The 22,487-nt window shown below is 34.6% G+C and overlaps 1 protein-coding gene across 3 annotated transcripts in view; it reads right to left on the bottom strand.

Moving 5' to 3' along the window:
- MRPL1 (mitochondrial ribosomal protein L1) overlaps window positions 1–22,487 on the bottom strand; it is a 108,837-nt gene that overhangs the window by 65,717 nt on the left and 20,633 nt on the right. For all 3 annotated transcript variants that reach the window (XM_048211953.2, XM_026509904.4, XM_044388142.3), the window contains exons 3-6: window positions 16,649–16,907; window positions 13,805–13,888; window positions 12,364–12,435; window positions 8,582–8,693 (exon numbers count right to left, since the gene is read on the bottom strand). In XM_048211953.2, the coding sequence (XP_048067910.1) occupies window positions 8,582–8,693; window positions 12,364–12,435; window positions 13,805–13,888; window positions 16,649–16,907 (527 nt within the window). The remainder of the gene's footprint in view (window positions 1–8,581; window positions 8,694–12,363; window positions 12,436–13,804; window positions 13,889–16,648; window positions 16,908–22,487) is intronic.

Raw genomic sequence — 22,487 nt, 5'->3', positions numbered from 1 at the left:
AAAAAACGCTACTTTTTCTTAGTATCACATTTTGATGTAACTAGTACTAAACAGTTATGAAAAATAGTATAATACAAACAATGAATGCTAACAGTGGTATACAAAAAATAGGAACCTGGTTAAATCATTTATATCTCTACTTAAACTTAAACTCAATATCCCACAACAGTTTTCCTCCTCTCAGTCTTTATTGCCACTGCTCAGATTCTGTCTTTATTCATCTTTTACTTAGACTACTGCATTAGCCTCCTACTGGTCGCTGTTTAAGTTTCACCATTTCCCCATTAGCACACTGTCACTTAGACAGCTCCCACATATAGTCATTCTAATATAAACTCTTACATCATTCTTCTGAGCAACATTTTCCAATGGCTCCTAACTGCATAAAGGATAAAATCTAATCTCCACAGTACGTCACGCAAAGCCCTTGGTGATCTGGCCCACTGCCTATCACTGTCTAACCCCACTGACCACCACTATCTGATAAAACATTATGTGCCAAATGATAGAAAGGTATTTATAATTTCCTAAACACAACTGAGTTTCTCATACTTTTGTGCATTAGTATAGGCCATTTCTTCTACCTGGAATGTTCTCCCCATGCATGTCAGAAAAGAAAATACTCATGCTTAACCTCTCAACTTAGCTGCTATCTTCTTTATATAATCTGATTCTACAAAGTAGTCCCTCACTCCTCTCAGCACTCTGTACACTGTACTCGGTACACTTTCTGCATTGTAGTGCAGCAGTTTGTTCTTATCACTCTCACCTCTCAATTTCTATCTCCTTAAAAATGGGAACTATCTTTTCATCTTTCAACCCTCAGTACTAAGTGTACTGCCTGGCACATAGTAGGTACTCAATTGTTATGTGCTTATTCAAGAAATAAATTACGAAAGTAGAAATGATATATGAAGGCATGAAAAAGAATGAATACTCCTAAATTAATTGCAGAGAATAAATAGCTACCTTAGGAATTGCAGGGAGTCAATAATAATTGCAGTTCATTTATATTATGTACTTATTACCCAGCCTGTGCTAGCTCTTACATACACTATAACAAAAACACTACAGAGAGATGTTACCATGAAACCCATTTTGCAGAAGAATAAACAGAGGCACAAAAATATTTTAAAAAACTGGTTCAAGGTCATAGTAAGCAACAAACCCAAGACAAGAGAGGTTTATATTAACTACTGTTCTATTCTGCTTTTCAATATAGCCCAATGTTAAACCTTCACTGCTATTTCTAGGCCTCTCCTAGCCCTTACTGCTATGTAATTGCGCTCTTCTTCACTTTCTCTTTTCTCTGTACTTTTATGTTCTTCTACTTCTCTCTCCTTGTTCTTTCTTCCTTTCCCTTTCTCTTCCTCTAATTCTATCAATTTCCATAATGAACATAATCAGCACTAAACTATATGATCAGGTATTTCACCCTAATATTCTCTTTTCTTCTCTACCCAAGAATACCATAGGGAAGAAGCAAGTAGAATAAAACAATACAGGGACGACAAAGTAGGAACAGTTAGTAAGAAAGGAGGTGACTAAAGATCGTACAGTGTAAAAGAAAGTTTCAAGAAACAAAAAAAACTAAGAAGAGATCTTTGTGGCAAAAGAAAGACTGATGATTATTACTGAGAGTAACATTTTAGTTGAATTATGAGAGAAAAGGATGTAAGAAAGAATAAGACTTGGTAAAGAAATGGAGACATCCAACCAGTGAAGACCACTTATTTAAAAAACTTGGTATAAAACAACAGAAAAGAGAAGATCATAGCTAGAAAGGATAGCTAAATCAAAGGTTTTGGGGGTATGTGTTTTGGTTTTTGTTCCTTTGTTTAACTAGAGAATCTGAACATGATTAAATATTAAATTAAACCAGTTTGCCTGCTGCGAAAACCAAAAACTGTTAGTTCTGTGACGGCAAGGACCTTGTCTGTGTTGTTCATACTCACCACACTCAAGGCTTGGATGTACTAGATACTCAATAACTACACATACAGTTATTCTAATCCAAAAAATCTATAAATTATAGATAATTCATTCCTCAGTTGATTAATTTAATGCTGTATCTTCTATCAACTGAATGTTGCATTAAATGTGCATTCATTGTACAAATATTTGTTGAGTCCCACTATGTGCCACATACTCTAGGCCATGGGAATAGAATAGTGAACAAAACCAAAAAATGCTCATTCTCTAATGAGAAGAATCAAATACACATCCACAACAAAAAATATAAAATGAAAGATGGAAATCATATGATCATCTTAGTAGATACAGAAAAAGCAATGACAAATTTCAACATCTGCTCATGATAAAAACTCTCAACATCGATACAGAAGGAATATACTTCAACCTAATAAAGGCTGAATTTGACAAAACTACAGTCAACACTATTCTCAGTGGTGACAAACTGGGAGTTTTTCCTCAAAAATCAGGAATAAGATAAGGATGTCCACTCTTGCCACTTTCATTCAACACCTACTAGAAGTCCTAGCCACAGTAATCAGACAAGAAAAAAATAAATAAATAAATGGCATCTAAACTGGTAAGGAAGAAATAAAACTGTTACTATTTGCAGATGATATAATACTATACAGAATACTCTAAAGACCACCAAAAACTATTAAAAGTAATAAATGAGGGTTGCCTGGATGGCTCAGTTGGTTAAGTGCCTGACTTCGGCTCAGGTCATGACTGCAGGGTCCTGGGATCAAGCCCCACATTGGGCTCTGCATTCAGTGGGAAGTCTGCTTCTCCCTCTTCCTTTGCCTCTTCCCACTGCTAGCTCCCTCTCTCTTTCTCTCTCTCTCTCTCTCTCAAACAAATAAATAAAATCTTTAAAAAAATACATGAATTCAGTAGGCTTGCAGGGTACAAAATTAGTACACAGAACTCTGTTGCATTTCTATACACTAACAATAAATTAGAAGAAAGAGAAATTAAGAAAATAATCCCATTTATGATTACACCAAAAGAGATTAAAATACCTAGGAATAAATTTGACCAAGGAGGTGAAAGACTGAGAATTGTAAAACATGGGTGAAAGAAACTGAAGATGACACAAACAAATGGAAAGATACTTCATGCTCATGGACTGAAGGAATGAATATTATGTTAAAATTAAGTATTATGTTAAAATATCTATACTACCCAAAGCAATTTACAGATTCAATAGAATACCTATCAATACCAACAACATTTTTCACAGAACTAGAACAAATAATCCTAAAATTTGTATGGAACCACAAAGACCCTGAATATCCAAAGCAATCTTGAAAAAAAAAGAACACAGCTGGAGATATCATAATCCCAGATTTCAAGATATACTACAAAGCTGTAGTAATCAGAAAAGTATGGTACTGGCACAAAAACAGACACATGGATCAATGGAACAAGACAGAGAACCCAGAAATAAACCTACACTTACATGGTCAATTAATCTTTGACAAAGGGGGCAAGAATATACAATGGAGAAAAGACAGTCTCTTCAATAAATAGTGCTGGGAAAACTGGAAAGCTACCTGCAAAGGAATGAAACTGGACCACTGTTACACCAGATACAAAAATAAACTCAAAATGGGTTAAAGACCTAAATGCGGGACCTAAAACCATGAAACTCCTAGAACATAGGCAGTAATCTCAGACATCAGCCTTAGCAACATTTTTCTGGATATGTCTCCTCAGGCAAGGGAAACAAAAGCAAAATAATCTAATGGGACTTCCACAAAAAAATAAAAAGCTTTTGCACAGTGAAGAAAATCATCAACAAAACAAAAAGGTAACCTACTGAGTGGGAGAAGATATGTGCAAATGATATATCAGATAGTGGGTTAATAGCCAAAATATATAAAGAACTTACACAACTCAACACCAGAAAAACAATCCAATTAAAAATGGGCAGAGGATCTAAATAGACATTTTTACAAAAAAGATATGCAGAGGGCCAAAAGACAAATGAAAAGATGCTCAACATCACTAATCATACGGAAATGAAAATCAAAACCACAATGAGACAACACCTTACACCTGGCCAGAATGACTAGTATCAAAAACACAAGAAATAACAAGCGCTGGTGAGGATGTGGTGAAAAAGGAACCCTTGTGCACTGTTGATAGGTATGTGAATTGTTGCAGCCACTGTGTGAAACAATATGGAGGTTCCTCAAAGACAGAAATACCATACAATCCAGTAATTGCACTGCAGGCTATTTACCCAAAGAAAATGAAAAGACTAAATCAAAAAAATATATATATATGCACCCCAATGTTTACTGCAGCATTATTTACAATAGCCAACATACAGAAGCAACCCAAGTGTCCATCAATAGATAAATGGATAAAAAAAAAGATGTGGTGTACATATATATGCAATGGAATGTTACTCAGCCATAAACAAGTATGAGACCTTGCCATTTGTGACTGCATGGATGGACCCAGGGGGTATTATTATACTAAATGAAATAAGACAGATAGAGAAAGGAAAATACTGCATGATTTCACTTACATATGTAATCTAAAAAACAAAACAAATGAACAAACAAAAAGGCAAAAATGACCTATAAATACTGAGAACAATATGGTGGTTGCCAGAGTAAGATGCTAAGACTGTTAAGTCCTAAAAAATATAAAAACCACAATAATGAAAAATACAGTGATAAGGGAATGTAGGGGATAACAGTTTATATAGGATAGTTATAGAAGGCCTCTCTGTGTAGGTGATATTTGAATGAGAAAGTGAACCAGGCTAATAAGCAAAGAACATTATAGACAGATGGGACAATAAGTCCAAAGATCAGAGAAGGAAGAACACTTAGTGTGTGTGAGGAAGGGCAAGGAGGCCACTATAGCTAGAGTAAAGGAAATGAAGGAAAGAGTAATAGAACCATCTGTAATATATCAATAATTCATCTCTAATAATTGTAATTATTCATAATAATCATTGGAATCTTTCACACATAGTTTTTAAACTAATACATGAGGGGAGAAATTTGGAAAAATTTCAAATTCATTACTGTGCAAAAATTCTCTATGTCTTAGTATTTTTCTTTATATAACCAGAGTTCTAATTGTTTCAATAATCCAAGCAATACTCTTAAGTACAGCATGTCAATGAGTTAAAAATATTTCACATTAGGTTTCAGTAAGTTCACATCCACTAGTCTCAAATACGATACTTCCATACAGAAAGCGGTAGATGTGAATACTCTTTGGACAAGACTGCTACCACATCCTTTTGACAAGACTCCAACTGAGCACTGATGTTCAATTCTATGCATTAAGAGGAATACCCATTAGTGAGTCCAATTTCCCAATCATGTTCCTTTTTCACCTACCTGCCAATAACTAAGCATGGTTTAAAAGAATTCAACTTTCTCCATATACGCCATAATACCCACCCATGGGTTAATATGTAATAAAAAACTAATTCCATTAAGTCAAGGTATTTTTCATACTCGTATTTTTTGTTTAGTAAGTGCTAAAAGATATGTTAGCAATTTAAAAATCTAATTTGTCAATAAAATATATATATATATTAGAGATGAAAATTTCAGAAGGCACTTACATTGGAAGAAAAAAGCTAGCTGACAAGCAAAATGAAGCCCAACTTCTTTCAAGAAATTTAAAAAGCAAGTTTTAAATGCCTTTTTTTTTAAATAAAAAAGAAATAATACTAGGAAAAGAAGCCAAATGTGCATTTGAAAAACAGAGAACTTGCCTACAGTTACGTAAGCAATTAAAATGAATAAAAATGCAGCATTAAACATGCTGCACAATGTGCACACTCAATCCAGCCAAGACAGTTACACCCACTCCCATTAGTAAAACAAAATGTAAGACAAAATGGGAAACGAATGAGCTCAGCTGCAGGGGCTTGTTTGTTTGTTTTTTAATTTCATCCATTTGCTCAAAACGTAGTTTCTATTTTACCCTAAAGTCTTTTGTTGGATATAAGGGGAATCAAATGTTCCTAAACAAAAATCAGAATAAGCTCTGAAAATGCATAATACAAGCCTCATTTGTTCTAATGCACATCTGGTGTATTCAGTTTCAACATTTTTGACAGGTTAATCGTTTGTCTTCATGTTTAAAGAACACAAATGTTTTGCCAGTGCTGTTAAACAGATCCTGGGGTGGGGGGTGGAGGGGGTGAAAAGACAATGTTAGAGAAGGAGAAAGGTCTATTTTTTTTATAATAATTTTTTATTATGTTATGTTAATCACCATACAGTACATCCCAATTTTTTGATGTAAAATTCCAGAAAGGTCTATTTTTTCAAGATGCTTTGTTAAAGCAAATGGAGGCACGGGGACTCGTACCTAGGAAATCTGACCATGGTATACGGAAGCTATGAGTCATTATGAAAGTACAAATAAAGTCAATTAAAAAAAATAAATATTTTAAAGGGACACTTTTCTTATTTGAAATAAAGAAATACATTATTTGAAAACCTTTCAGGCTAAAAAACAATAGTCTCAAGTTTTATGATGAAAATCGTAGTAAAAAAACTCGAGGCTAAAGAATAAAGAAAATAGAGGGCAAAAGGATTATTCAAAGAATGGAAAAGTAGCAAAGGTGACAGAGTTAATTTCTGTGAAAAATCATTTCACTGTGCCAAGCAAGCAAGGAGATGACGGGATACTGATACATTCGGTATTCAGTTTCACTTTTAATTGACTATATTTAGTATTGTTTGGTTTTAGTGAGCTTGAATTTAATTAGAAACAAAAAAAATTATGAGAAATATTTTCATCAAATTCAACTGTAATTCTGGTTTAAATTTTAAAATAATGTTCAGTTTCAGGTTTTACTTAGGAAAGAGTATAAGTCTGATTCCATTACAACAAACACTCCCATAACGGATATCCATAATAAAAAGCAACAAACCTCAGTCAGATACCTAATGAGGATGTGTTATTCAATGCAGGTTACCAAAAATAAACAAATAAAACTCTATGACAAAAGAATCGGAGAGGACATTTGAATTTGCTTAAAGTACAGAACACGATCTATAACTCAGGTTAAGTATTAGTGGCTATCATGTATGATGAATTAGTTTAACTTGAATTAAAATTTGAACACGAATCTACTAAAACAATTTTGAAATACTTGTTCTGTTTATACTATAAAATTTATCCCAAATCCAGCACACCTAAAACAAACTATCTCAGCAAATGAACTTATTTTTCCTCCCAAATCTATTCCGTTTCCATTAATAATCAACTTATTAGGAGATCCCTAGGCTTCAAAAATCCCAGCATCATGACTCCCCCTTTTTCCCCCTCAACCTGTCCATTCCTAACTGTTAGCACAAAGACCTAGTGTCTTTGACATTTATCTCCTTACTCCAGTCTCATTATGAAGACTTTAGTTTAAATATTACCTTTATCAGACTCTGGCAATTGCACTTAAACTAGTTTCCCCACTTCCAGTTTTGATTCATGCCAATACATGTTACGAGTTCTCTCTAGATTAAAGCTCTAAGGAACTCCCCACTTTAAAAACTTTTAAGAAATTCCTGCTAAAAACAAAATAAAAGTCCAAGCTTCTAAGGTCTTATTCAAGATCCTTCTCAATATGGTTATCAATCATCCAATATGATTCCCATTATTCTCTTTCACTTCAATGTAGGGGTACCATTCACTATAAGCTAAAGAGAATTAACTGATATTTTTTGTACATGGCCTATTCTTACTTACTTCAACGTATAAAATTAATAGATTCCTTCTATTTAAAATAATATCACCCTTAATCCACTCGTTTAATTTTTCAAGGTACAGTTTTTATGTTTGTTGTTTGTTTTTTTAAGGAGGCTCCACACCCAATGTGGGGCCTCAATTCACAACCCCAAGATCAAGAGTCCCACGCTCCACCGACTGAGCCAGCCAGGAGCCCCTCAAGTTATAGTTTAAATGTTATCTCCTTCAGCATGCCTTCTCTGATTTCCCCACCAATGTGTAAATTCCTCCTCTACTAAATACCTTCAGCATCCTGTGAATTTATCATATAATACTCCACACTATGGCTATTTACATAGTGACATTACCTCTTACTAGATTTCATAAGGGGGAAATATCCATAAGAGGAAAGTTCCTTAAGGGATATATCTATAGAGCCATGTACACAGTAAGCATTTATATATATACATATATGCGTGTGTGTGTATATATATACATGTATGTATATAAATATGTGTGTATACATAATATATAAATATATATGTTGAATGCTGACACAATAACCACATGTATTATATCGATAAAGAGGTATAAAGCAGTATGATAACATACCTAGTGGGTAATATGTGCCATTAATTTCAAACCTGAATTTAATTTAATTTTAAGCCTAAATTTAAAGAACTGGTATTATAAAGTAACTGGGTTTTCAAATTATTAGATTACCAATATAAATGCCAAAGGAAAAAAAATCAAATCCACATGTTCTTACACAACATGAAATTTAAATACCAGAACATATTATTTACTCTACATATATATTAGTTTTGTTTTATAACTAAACATACATATTAGAAAGTTGTTGACATATATTAAAATAGTAAAAAGAATTCTCCCTTACTTCGAGTTAGTTTTGGAAATCTTTTTTTCAGCTTTTTCTTTAATGGATTAAGCTCAGGCATTATTTCTGGAACAGCTACATAAAAGTCTGATTGAATTTCATCATCCAAAATCTGAAAATCAAGGGAAAAAAGATAACCTTAGATTACATGAAAAGCTTTATCCTTCTGAAAATAAAGTATAATGTAGTAATTTCCCTTATAATTTAGAAAACAGACATTAAGCACAATTCTTTCCTTCAAAGAAAGATCCTACAAACACATTTACCAATTATGAAAACCATTAGAACCAAAACATTTTCTGATGTTCTTTTAAAAATAGCCACATTCTTTAAAAAAAAAAAAAAAACATTTACTGGGTTTAATTCTTCTGTGGGGTTATGTTAGGCAAAAGTGTAATAAACTAGAAGATAGCACTGATGTGTACATGGCTCATATAATCCTACAAAGTTGAATTCATATGTCCATTAAAACTGAAGAAACAATGCTGAAAATTTTGCAACATATCATATGTAAAATTAATAACACTCAAATCACTAGCAACCAATCACTAGCAACCACAATACTTTGCTAAATTTAGAGCATCAAGAGAACTAATCTATAATTATTTTCACAAAGAACTGAAACTACAATTCTATATTTGCCTCCAATAACTAAAAATAAAAGAGGAGTGGGATAGTCAAAGACAAATTCATTTGTAATTTATTTATCCACACTCTAATTCCATTTTAATAGCAAAAAGAATAATATTCAATTTTAAAAGACAGTTTTAATTAATTCAGGCAAACATCCAAAATAATTATTAGACTACTAAAATATACTCCATTTAAACATTTAGTTGATTATAAAATGATTACAAAAACATTTAGTTGATTACAAAAAAGCAACTTTTTAGAATAATACTGCCTGGACAATAAATATTTTACCAATGATTCTTTTTACATATATTACCACAATATGTGTCATTCAAAGACGTGGTTTGGGGTTTCACAGTGAACCCTAAAATCTTGTACCACGGTAAAATTAAGCAGTGATTCTAGAATTTTACCTTCCTGTTACTGTTCTTATTTTTCCAAATTCTTTATTCCCTATATAACTTACTGTGGTCCCCTTAACAATAACAACATGCATTAAATGAGCAATTACTACATGTACCAAGCATTCTGCTAAACATGTCAAATGATTTAGTTCATTCAGTCTTTACAATAACTCTATGAGGCCAGTACTAATATTGACCATACATCTCACCCAGATCAGGAAACTGAGGGCTTAGGGCAGATTAGTCAGTCTGTGCACTTATAAAGAGCAGACACAGATTTCAAACACATGCAATGTGGTTCCAGAACCCGGGGCTCTCATTCATAGAAATATGAAAACAGAGGCATTTTTGAAATGTCAAAGAACTGCATGTGAAATTTCTACTCTAAGACCTTCCAATACAGATTTTATGACATGTTCCTTTAAATTTAAAATTATGTTTAAAAGTTATGTTATAGTTAACCTTAAGATCACCTCTTGGAATAATACAAAACTACATAAATGAAAACCATGCTTTAGAGGCAAGTAAAAATGAAGTTATTTTAAAATCTCTCAGAACCAAATATATTTGATATTTCAAAATGAAACAAAATGAACTTATTAAAGGCCTTACTTAAGAAAGGACTATTAGTTCACTAAATTTACCCTCCATTTACCTTTTATAAGTGCTAAGTAAAATAGTATTTAACCTAACTAAAAGAAATGTGTACAAAAAAATTACAGCCATGATACTATTTACCAAAACCATCTTGAATTTATTTCATAATCTGAATGTCTTCTAAAAATAACATGGATGAGGGATGCCTGGGTGGCTCAGCCAGCTGGAGGGCTGACTCTTGGTTTTGCCTCAGGTCTTAAGCTCAGAGCGGACTCTGCTTGAGGATTCTTTCCCTCTGCCTCTGCCCCTCCCCTCCACTCTCTCTCTCTCAGGTAAAAAAATACATCTTTAAAACAATAAAATAAAAATAACATGGATAAGCTTTGAAAGATTCCATGGAGTAACTTGCAAGAATGTGCTAGTGATGCCTTATACAGCTGGCATTTTCCCTCTAGTAACCAATCACTGCTGGCATCCTTAAAGAGAAATTCTGTACCTGTAATATTTTATTTACCAAATAATTTCAAAATGTACTTGGTTTCCTTATTTGGGTTACTTTTTCAAATATGTTTTATTTAATAAGCTTAATGCTACAGAACACTTTCTGCTCCCTTACCATTTCTTTCTTGAGAAGTAATTTCTTGCTTAACATTTAACTTCATTTAAACTCTATTGTTGTTTTGACAGTTCTAAAAGACACTCTTATGCTTTCAGAAAAAAAAAAAAAAAAACAGATGGAAGGCGGTACACTAATTTAATAAGAATAGTTAGTTCTCTGGCTCCAGAAACTAAGCTCCTATTCTCTAATTCCAAAGAATCTGTGGTATTGCTTATTTTTAAAAAATTAAAAGAATTTTAATAATTTTATTAAATTAAAGTTTACGATACATTAGAAAGAACTGGGTACCACCCTCTGACTTTGACCCAGAGTCTGCATGAAAGCATAATTTCTTTGTATTTTCCATTAGTGCTACTTCCAAAAATCATCCTGGAAACTCTCCTTAAAAATCCAGAATGCCCCCCACATTTGGAGTACGATTGGGGTGGGAAAAAAAACAAACAGCACTCTTGTACATCCTAAAGGAAGGGCCCAGTTCAAACTTTCCCCAAGTCAAAATCTGGGTACGGAGGGCGCCTGGGTGGCTCAGTCATTAAGTGTCTGCCTTTGGCTCAGGTCATGATCCCAGGGTTCTGGGATCGAGTCCCGCATCAGGCTCCCTGCTCAGCGGAAAGCCTGCTTCTCCCTCTCTCACTCCCCCTGCTTGTGTTCCCTTTCTCGCTGCCTCTCTCTCTGTCAAATAAATAAATAAAATCTTCAAAAAAAAAATCTGGATATGAAACAAAGAGAAATTTTCAAATCACTTTCTCCTGTTCTAAAACCAAAAAGGTATTCTATAACTTAAACAATTAAATTTAGAAGATTTTAGAAACTGTTAAGGAAAATCTCTTGTAATTTCAGAAATAACGCCCAAAATTCAACAGACGTGCCTCTTCTTTCTACCTCTTAAAAAACAAAACAAAACAAACAAACAAAAAAAACATTCTGGTCGCAAACCAGCTCCACAAATTCTTTGTTACTTTCTCAACACAGACTACATAACCACTTGTTGCCTCATGCTGAGCCTACACCACTCTGAAGTGGCTGAAGAGTAAAAGTTAAAGGTACAGAGGTCAGATACTATCCTTTGTGACCTGTAAAGTTAATCACATTTTTCACTCCAAGAAGGCAAAACAAATATTTGATCTTCAAAACATGAACAGTGATATTCATGAGTGCTACCTTTTATATTTCATTTTAAATCTTGCATTCAAAACCACAAAGAGTCATATTGCCCTTTCCAGTCTACACACAAAAACTCACATTGCCCTATCCAGTCTACCCACAAAAACTCACATTAACATGTAGGAAGCAAGGGGGGGAAATCATGATATAAATCAAGCATAATTAGTATCAGACTGTCTGGATAGTTTTTTCTTAGCTTGACTTTGAGACTCAAAAGAGTAGGAAAATTTTTCACTGTTCTACAAAGCTTTACTAACCATTTGTCAAAAGATCTAGGCATAGTGGTTATGTTCCACATGAAAAAAATCAATGGATGGCAAAGAGAACAATTTCTATAACTAATGAACATGAAAACAACATTGTACCTTCTGAATCAGATTAGTTCCTCCTGCAAACGCAGCTCCATTTTCTTCTGCTATTTTAATCTCTGATGCATTCTACAAAAATACAATAGTTTGAACATCAATCTTTAAACAAATTCAGTCTGATTTCAAGTATTTTGTACAAAAAATTTATCACAGTTCAAAGTAAAAATTGTGGTTTCTACTTTTAACTGAAAATGCATCATTTCTCAATCAGATGTATCAGAGATACTGTATCATGAACAAGTTTACTTTGTAGGTGAGTAAGGTGTTTCTTGACTAACACATGAGGAAATATATTGAAATGACATATTATGAACCTAAGAAGTGGCTCAATCTAGCTCTTCAATGCCATCAATACATCATCTTCCAGAGGTAAAAGAATAAAATATATTTAGTTTTGCTAACTTAACTGGAGACATCTTAACAAACTAAAGAGAAGAAATTACATAAGAAATGATAGAATCATAACTATATTGTATGCCTGAAACTAATCAACTAACCAGAATTAAAAACTTAAAAAAATTTAGCCAGTTGTCTGAAAATTCAAAAGAAAAATACACAGTATTAGTTATTTTCTATGCTCCACTTATGCCATTTGGTTTTACTGTGAAAATGTATCACTTCCTTAAGTCACTCAAGTTCTGTAGCATTCCAACAGCTATATTCTCCACTTTTCTAGAAAAAAAAAGTAAAGAATCTCTTCCTTGAAAGTGAGGCAGATACAGAAAAATGAAAACTCTCTAAAAAAGAAATTCATAAATACATTACAAACAAACGTTTATGATACAAAAAGACTGACAAAGAGCCATATGACTCTATTTGTTACAGCCTCAACCTTCCTGGTTTTCCAGACTATAGATATTTTTAAGTGTGGTTTCTGTGTCTTCAAGCACTAAATGGATCCATGGCTTTAAAACAATTTTACTGGGCACCTGGGTGTATCAGTCGGTTAAGCGTCTGCCTTTGGCTCAGGTCACAATCCCTGTAGTCCTGGGATCAAGTCCTGCATCAGGCTCCCACCCAGCGGGGAGTCTGCTTCTCCCTCTCCCTCTGCCACTCCCCCTGCTTGTGTGCCTGCGCACAGGCGCACGCTCTTCCTCTCTCCCTCTGTCAAATAAATAAATAAAAATCTTTAAAAATAATAATTTTATTGTTTTTGTTTGAAGAGAGTACTTTGAGTAGGAAGCAGGAGCTAGTAGGACAAATTCTCTATTTCTCTTCAGTTTCTTATGAGAAACATAATGTAGTGATTAATAATGATGAAATTAATATTCTAGTTTAGCTTTCTCAAATGACATAACCTCAAATAAGTCATTTAACTGCTTCAGATGGGGAAAATAAGACTACATGAATAGTCCACTCATTCAATTAATCTAAGCACTGATTAATGTGATATGTAAAAAAAATTAAATGATATGAAAAGTTGAAAAAGGTTACTCACCCCTGTAAATACAGCAACTTTATTGATTTCTGAAACAAACGGGTATGGAAAGCGAAGAACACTGGCAAATGGCTCCACTTTTTTCTAAATACACAACAATGAAAAAATAATTATGAAAAATTCATTCATCTTTTCTGTATCTGTCACATCTATAAAAAACAAAACTGGTAGGTTTTGTTTTCAATGTTTTAATTCTACCATATGTCCTCTAATTAATCTAGAACTATTCAGTGATTACAATTTAAAGCATAAGAGACTATATTTCTTTCCTAAGAAATCATAATGAAAATCTGCACCTCTCTCCCCACCTCCGTACTGCCACAGCACTTGGCTTCTATCTCTATATCATTCATCACAATCTCTCATATATTAAGTGATCTGTTTGCATATCCATATCTTCCTCAGCACCTAGTACAATGCTATCTACATGATGGATATCAATAAAAGTTTACTACTCTAATTAAATTCAAAAGAACATGTAATTTTTTGACACCATCAAGGAGGACATGAGCACAGCTATGCATAACAGATGACAGAAAATATCCAGCTAATCTGCTCAGTAGGTCACTATTAACTCTAAACCTAAGACAGAATGCAAAGCCTGAAAGGCTCTTCTGAGTGAGTTTATTTTGAAACAACATGAACTGCCCGCCACTTTCAAAGATACCTGGGAAGTCAGCTGGAAAATCCAAAACATATAATGGCATGCATTAAGGCACCCAAATATGGATAGAGATTTACAGGGCCTCAGAACTTCTTTGTTCAGTTATCTAGCTAAGGACCTGTCTAGCCCTGTGGCTCATATCACTTAGAGAGACTTCACATGGAAGGTCTAACCCCATAGTTTTGGTGCACTAAGGTCTAGAAGAAAGGGAATTAGGGATGTTCCCTAATTAAAACTGATTGAAAGGTTAAATTTTTAGCAAAACTTTATTTTGAGTAGAGATAACCTCCTGAGGATTTCTTTTCAGACAAGAAGGCACAAACTCTTAAGCACACTTGACACCAGACAGGCAACTCAATTTTATTGACTGGCATTCCTTTGCCATTAACATGTCACAATGGGTTTCAGTAAATTTTTCAGTGGCAAGTAATCACAATAAAAGTATCCCCTGGGGGAATATTGGCTTCTTGCAAAGCACTCTATCAAAAACAAAAAATGTCTTAGAAAGACAACAGTACCCTTTCAATGTTAATAGTTTACAAGTGGCTTTCATTTATGAAATGAAGCCTGTGGTCCTACAACTCTTCATTATGAACCACAGTTGACTGCTAAGGAATTCAGGGGTTGGGGCACCACCCCCAGCACAGTGGAAAATCTGCATAAACTTTTGACACCCCCAAAACTTAACTACTAATAGCCTACTATTGACCAAAAGCCTTACCAATAACTATAAACAGCCAACCAACACATATTTGGTATGTATGAATTAGATACTGTAGTCTTAAAACGAAGAAAGCTGGAGAAGAGAAAATGTTATTAAAATAAGGAAGAGAAAATATATTACAGTAGTCTACTGTATTTATCAAAAAAACTGCGCAAGTGGATCCTCACAGTTCAAACCTGTGTTGTTCAAGGGTCAACAGTACATTAACGGCTGACTGAGAAAGTGATCATCTTAGATACTACAACATTTTTAAAATAAAAGAACGAACAGTAACACTGTACTATTACATAAAATTACAGCATGGCTGGTATAAACTATTTCTAATAAATAAGAACTAAGAAATGAGATAGACCTTGATTCAAATCCTAACTTCACCTCATATTCTGTGACCTTGAACAAGTTACTTCAGTTTTTCTGTCTCAGCTTCCTCTTTTGAGGTTATTATAGGATTAAATGAGAAAATGCATGCAAAGCACTTAGCATTGTGGCTGGTACACAGAAAGTTTCCAGTAAATGTTGATTGTGATTATTAAACTCTTACCAAGTACTTCACATGCATTATCTCATTTAATCCTCTTAAAAACCGTATGAACTAAGTATTTTATCTCCCTTTATAAAGAGGTGGAAAAATAGATCTGAAGAGGTTAAACCAGAAACCCAAAGTCAAAGAGCAAGTAAGTGGTGGTGACACCAGGATTCTGGTCTGTACTGTAATCTGACTCCAGAGCCCATGATCCTAAGTACTACACTGTACTGCCTCCTCCTAAGTGTTCAACTATTGTTGTTATTGAGGTTGTTAAATTGTATTCAAAAATTTGTACCTTCTAGTCTGACCAAAAAAAGACATCCTCAGAATAAAAATGAAAATACCATTTCCAAGAAAATCAGATTTCTTAAATGAGATACAAAATTTAGCCTGTAATGGACCTCAACTCTAATTCAGTATTTTTTTACTACTTTTAGAGGTTTATAAACAAAAGTCATCCAAGGAACTGCATATAAACAGATAAAGCAGAAAAGTTTTGGTTGAAGCAAGAGTAAAGGGCTTGGCACCTGCAAACAGTCTCAAAGCAGGACTCTAAGGAACATACCTCTAATCCCAAACCCTCATTTACAGAAAAGGAATACTTTTCTGTATTTTTGACACCCAGGCAGCTTAAGTCATTTTTCAAAGTTACAGTAATTCCTCAGTTAATTTTAACACTACTTTTGCTGAAATTTATACCAGTGATTTTCAGGTGAGTAGGAGATACATGTCCATTGACACTGCAGAGTATGTTCAACATTATATTTTTACATTTGGAAAATAAAAACAAAGTTTTTCATCCCACAGTATTGAAAGAGCATAAGATTTCCCAAAAATTATTACAGGAAACAAGGAACTTTAAAAATTAAGAAACAGCAATTCATACAGCCACTGTTCACAAATAAATTTATGTTAGTTGAGTCTACCTACCTTCTTCCCCAGTGCCATATCCAGTGTCAGATCAAGATAAACACCTTGCTTTGGATTAGTAAAGTCTAGAGCTTGAAATTTTTTAAGTAACTGAATAGCTTTCTCCACCTCATATATCTGCCTTGGATATAAGCGCTTTAAGTAGACATCATCCTCAGGTTCGCCTTCCATAAAGGAGTATGACTTTATTTTTTCTATCTCATCTTTTTTCTCATCTGATGCTTTGTCTTTCACACCTTTTTTTGTTTTCTTTCCAGGCCTTAAAAAGAGACAAATTCAAGATCAGTTATCTCAATACATATTCTAAGAAACTTTTTTTTTTCTTTTTAAAGCCAATGTAGGGGCATCTGGGTGGCTCAGTCAGTTAAGCATCTGCCTTTGGCTCAAGTCGTGATCTCAGGATCCTGGGATCCGGCCCTGCATCAGGCTCCCTGCTCAGCTGGGAGCCTGCTTCTCCCTCTTCTCCCCATTCACGCTCTCTCTGGCTATCTCTGTCGCTACCTTGGTCTATCTCTCTCAAATAAATAAATAAAATCTTTTAAAAAATAAAAAAAAAGCCAAAGTACATAAGATAGAAAAAATAAAAATAAAGTTTATTTTATTTTTATTTTTTTAAGTTTAACTAAAAAGCATAGACTGCTTTACAACATTTCTATTTGAACAAATATTAAGTGAACTTTTGTACCATTTTCAGTTGATGCAAAGTTGGATAAAGCATTGATGCTGCCCTCCAAAAATTTAGAGGAATGGAGGAGACAGACATGCAAACGGATAATTTCAATACAATGGGTAAGTACTTTGACACAGTGTTGTTGGGAAGACATTTAATCCAGTCTGGGAAGCTAGGGAAGTGTTCTAGAGGAGATGACCCTAACATCAATTCTTGAAGGATAAGGAAGAGTTAGCCCAAGTATATACCCAAGAGAGACGAAAACATATGACCGCACGAAAGCATGTACACAAATGTTCATTGCAGCATTACTCATAACAATCAAAAAGTAAAAACAACCCAAATGTCCAATAACCCAGATGAATGAATACATAAATGTGATATATCCATACAATAAAATATTAATCAGCAGTGAAAAGGAATGAAGTACTGATACAAGCTATAGTAAGTATAAACTTTTAAAACATCATGCCAGTAAAAGAAGCCAGTTACAAAAGACTAGATATTTTATGGTTCCATTTGTATGAAACATCAAGAATGGGCAAATTCATAGAAACTGAAAGTAGATTTAGTGACTGTCCAAGGCTGGGAGAGGAGGTTAGAAAAATGGGGTGTAACTGCCAATGGGCATGAGGTTTTAGGGGAAGCTAACAAAAATGTTCTAAAAATGACACCGTAGTGGTGGCAAAAGTGTGAATATACTAAAAACCACTGAATTGTACACTTTAAATGGGTGAATTGTATGGTATGTAAATTATAGCTCAATAAAGCTATTATCTTAAAAAGTACAGTTAGCCAGGCAAAGAAACAACATAATAAAAGTATTGAGTCATGAAACAGAATACAAGTACATAAGGAGAGTTATTATAAATTCTAACTGACGAGAGCAGAGGGGGGCAAAATTTTCCTAAGGGACCAGAGAGCAAATATTTTATAGTCTCTTATCTCAATATTTCAATTATGCCACTGTAATGTGAAAGCAGCCACAGACATTGAAAAATGAATGAGAGTAGCCATGTTCCAATAAAACTTTATTTATGAACAAATGGCTTAAATTTCATAATTTTCATGTGTCACAAAATACTGTTTTTTCTTTTTTAATCCAATCACTTAAAAATGTAAGAACCATGTTCATGAATCATACAAAAATAGATGGCTGAACACATTTTTTGGCCCCCTGGACATATATTGCTGACTCCTGAACTACAGGACAAAACAGAAGGCAAGAAACATCAGAAGATGGGGCTGGAGAATCTAGATCATAGATGCCTTCACTAGAGGCAATGAGAAGCCACAGAATAGGAGTAACATCTGTATTTCCAGTAGAGTATTCCAGCTACAATATAAGAGATAGATTTGAAGGAAGCTGGACTGGAGACAATATAAAGACTAATCCCTCCCTTTCTTCTCAAGGAGATATGACAGCCTCTAGAGCAGTGGTGGTAATAGGCCAGAGAAGATGAGAGATTAGATATTTATAAAGTAAATACTGCAGAAGAAGAAAGATGGAAAAAGAAGACTATACGCAATATGTCCTACGTTTCTGGCTTGGGTGACTAGGTATAGAGTAATATCATTAAGACCAGAAATAAAGAAGGCAAAACAGTTTTTTGTAAGAGAGGTATTCACAGAGATGAGTTCAATTTAGGGCAATACAGAGTTTGAGTGTGGGGTAGCACTGGCCCCAGTTCTTTATCCCCTCTTTTCATCAAGTCCCTTTGCTGAGTTACTTTGCAGTTCCTCTCATTTAAAGGGGTAGCACATGTTTTCCAGTACTTTGACTGGTCATGTGACTAGTTTGGCCAAAGCACTTAATAAAGGAAAAGTAACAGTTCCTCTGCTCTAAGCTTAGGCCAATAAGAAGTTTCATGTTTCCACTTGCATGCCTGTATTTCTGCCATTTCCATAAGAACATGCTTGTGCCACCCTAAAGGCAGGAGAATAAGGGATATGTGAAACAGAGTTGCCCCCACAAAGCCCCAGGCTAGATTGGACAATTCACAACTGATGTGCAGGCTCACAGATGTGCAGCAAGCCCAGCCAAGGTCCTAAGAGACACCCACCCAAACCCAGCTTAGATCAGTTGACCCACAGATGTATGTGCAATGATGAAGAATTCTTGAGTGGTTTGGTATATAACAAAAGCTAACAAGGTGTTTACAAAATATCTAGGAAAACATGTTCAACTGATAATTCCAGATAAGAGTTTGAAACTAAGAAGAAAAGACAGAAAAAAAAAGAGCTAGAGATAATATGACGTATTTTCTCAACACTATTTCAAATCACACCTATCATCTTTCAACCACAGAGTTTTAAATTAGTTAAGTAATATTTCTAGAAAAACGTTTTGAGTTCTGTTGTACGCAGAATAATGATTTTCCGAAGATGTTATATCTACATGGCAAAAAAGGCTTTGCAGATGTGCTTATTAGGGCTAAAGACTCTGAGATGGGGAGGTTATCTAGAAAATCCAGGGGGCCAATCTAATCACACAAGTCCTTGAAAGCAGAGAAACTCTCCCCTTTCCCACCTACATCTGAAAGAGATGGGAAGAAAGAGAAGAAATTGGAGCATGAAAGGGAATCTGCCATTCCTGGCTTTGAAGATGGAGGAAGAGAGCCACAAGCTGAGGAATGTGGGTAGCCTCTCAAAAGTGGGAATGGAAAAGAAACAGATTTTCCCCTAGAGCTTCTAGAGAGGAAGGAAACCCTGCTGACACCTTGATTTTAGCCCAGTGAGATCCATGACAGACTTGACCTACAGAACTGCAAGATAACAAACTTTTGATGTTTTAAACCACAAAGTTTGTGATAATTTGTTAACAGAAAACAAATACGGGGTCCTATAAAATGTATGGGAAAGAAATAGATGACAGTAAAATAAATTTTTAAAAAAGAAACTCAAAAATCCAATTGAATGTATAATTCCATTCTCACTCACTCTCAAAGAATCCTTATTACCACAAATAACAGCATCCTCCCAGCTGATAAGCAATTCAACAGAATTGCAGATAATGACAATGCTCATTTTTAATGGGACACAGGTGTCCTTCTGGACTGATGACAACAAGTCTAAGCAGGTGTCCAAGCGGATGGATGCAACATGCCCCAATAGCTACTTTGGAAGTACTCCACAAAATTTCGAATCTTCCCAACTGGAGAAATCACATTTTCATTTTACATTTAGTAAAAGAATAGGGAGGCCAATAAAAGAAGGAGCCTAAAGAGCATGTGTTGGTAAAATACTCTCCATCTAAAATAAACAAAACAAATAAATGTCCTAGCTGTAACCTACAGACTTACTTTACATAAACGCTGATTTCAGCATGAAATTTTTAATCATGGCCAAACCTGTCCATATAAATTATAATTAATATCAAATTCCCAGGGACTGAAATATGATTTTTAAATTAATAAATATATGCAACACCCAAAAGAAGTCTGATATACAGAATGAGCTGAGTATACAGGAATTTATTTATACTTTGCTCCTTGTTTCACAAAATATTTGAGGTGATTCAGTAAAAATACTTTTAAGTTACAAATGGAACACTGTTTTAAAGGGGGAAAAAAAGCATAATATTATAACAGATCAAATAGGACTCTAAAAAACACTTTCTTCCAAAATTAAAAAAAAAACACAACTGAACAAAATCTGTCAATAATTAATTTTATATACCCACTGCCAGTTTTCCATGACCCTCCAAAAAATGTCTATCTTTATTCATTAGAATCATATCCAGAAGATCTATGTTGTTCATGCAATTATGTAAGGCCCTATCAGGAGAGCCTAAATACTATGATTCTTGGGGAATAAAAATAAATCACAGTAAAAAGGTTTTTGCCAAGGAGCGCCTGGGTGGCTCAGTTGGTTAAGCTTCTGTCTTCAGCTCAGGTCATGATCTCAGGGTTCTGGGATCAAGCCCCATGTCTGGGATTCAGCCCCGCATCAGGCTCCCTGCTCAGTGAGCCTGCTTCTCCCTCTCCCTCTGCCTGCAGCTCCCCCCGCTTGTGCTCTCTCTCTCTGACAAATAAATAAAATCTTAAAAAAATAATAAAGCAAAATAAAATAAAATAAAATAAAATAAAAAGGTTTTTGCAAAGGTTAGGGAAAAATACCTGGCAGTCTGAATCAAAGAGAATTTTGCTGCGATTACCTGCGTACCTAAATTACATAGATTAAATGAGTAGTAAGAGATTATACTCAGATAATAACTTTCCCCCCGCCTCACCTGTCCCTTAACTCCAAAAGCATGAAAGGAAAAATAATCCCATCGTCATACTCAAACAAAAAAAAAATCAGTGCTACAATAAAGCTCACTTCAAGACCTTTGAAGATCTGTGACCCGAGATTCAAGTCCCTTTGAGGCTGAAAAACCCTTTACATTGAGAAATAGGGGGATGGAAGTTGGGGGCGCATGGTGATACACAACTTCTGTCAAACTAAACTGAACTAAACAGAACTAAAGAGAAAATGGCTAGGGCATGTAATTATTAATGGAATGCAAACATCTGGACATCTCATTTCTCAGTACAATCCTGTGAATAAATTAACTAATATCTCTGACACTGGTTTATTCATGAAACTAAATGCAGAGGTTCTGCTTATGCTTACACCATGAAAGGCAAAAGAATAAAACCCACTCAACAATACAAATAAATGAAAATTTAAAAATAAAACCTGTGAAGAGTATTAACAATAGAGAGTAGATAAAACCACTTTTTTTGAATGCATCACAAAGCTGAGATCACAGAGCAACCAAGTAGCCTTAAATCTAAGAAGAATCAGCCCGCATTCCCTACTCCCACTCCACATGCATGCATACTCAGGACACTCTCATCTGTAGCAGAGTATAAGAGAAGGCAAACAAGTAAGAATGTTAGGGCTACTAGAAAGCCCCTGAGACATCCACACACAACGGGAGTTCACAGTTTGTAGGCCCTTTCCACAGACCTCCACCAGATGCTCCTGGGAAAGACTGAAGCAGGCCAGGAGACTAGAAAGCCTCCCTAAAGAGTATAGGCACAGAGATTAGCCACTGCTGCCAGGAAGGCATGTAACCCTGAAACCATGTAGGGCACAGATAAACACCCATATGTATAGGGAAAGGAAAGAAGGAAAAAACACAAAAACTTCTACCCTTAGGCGTAGATCAGGAAACCATCCGGA

This window comes from Ursus arctos, unplaced genomic scaffold (genome assembly GCF_023065955.2).
Source record: "Ursus arctos isolate Adak ecotype North America unplaced genomic scaffold, UrsArc2.0 scaffold_9, whole genome shotgun sequence".
Classification (NCBI taxonomy): Eukaryota; Metazoa; Chordata; class Mammalia; order Carnivora; family Ursidae; genus Ursus; species Ursus arctos.
This window is presented reverse-complemented; position numbering and strand designations above follow the sequence as displayed.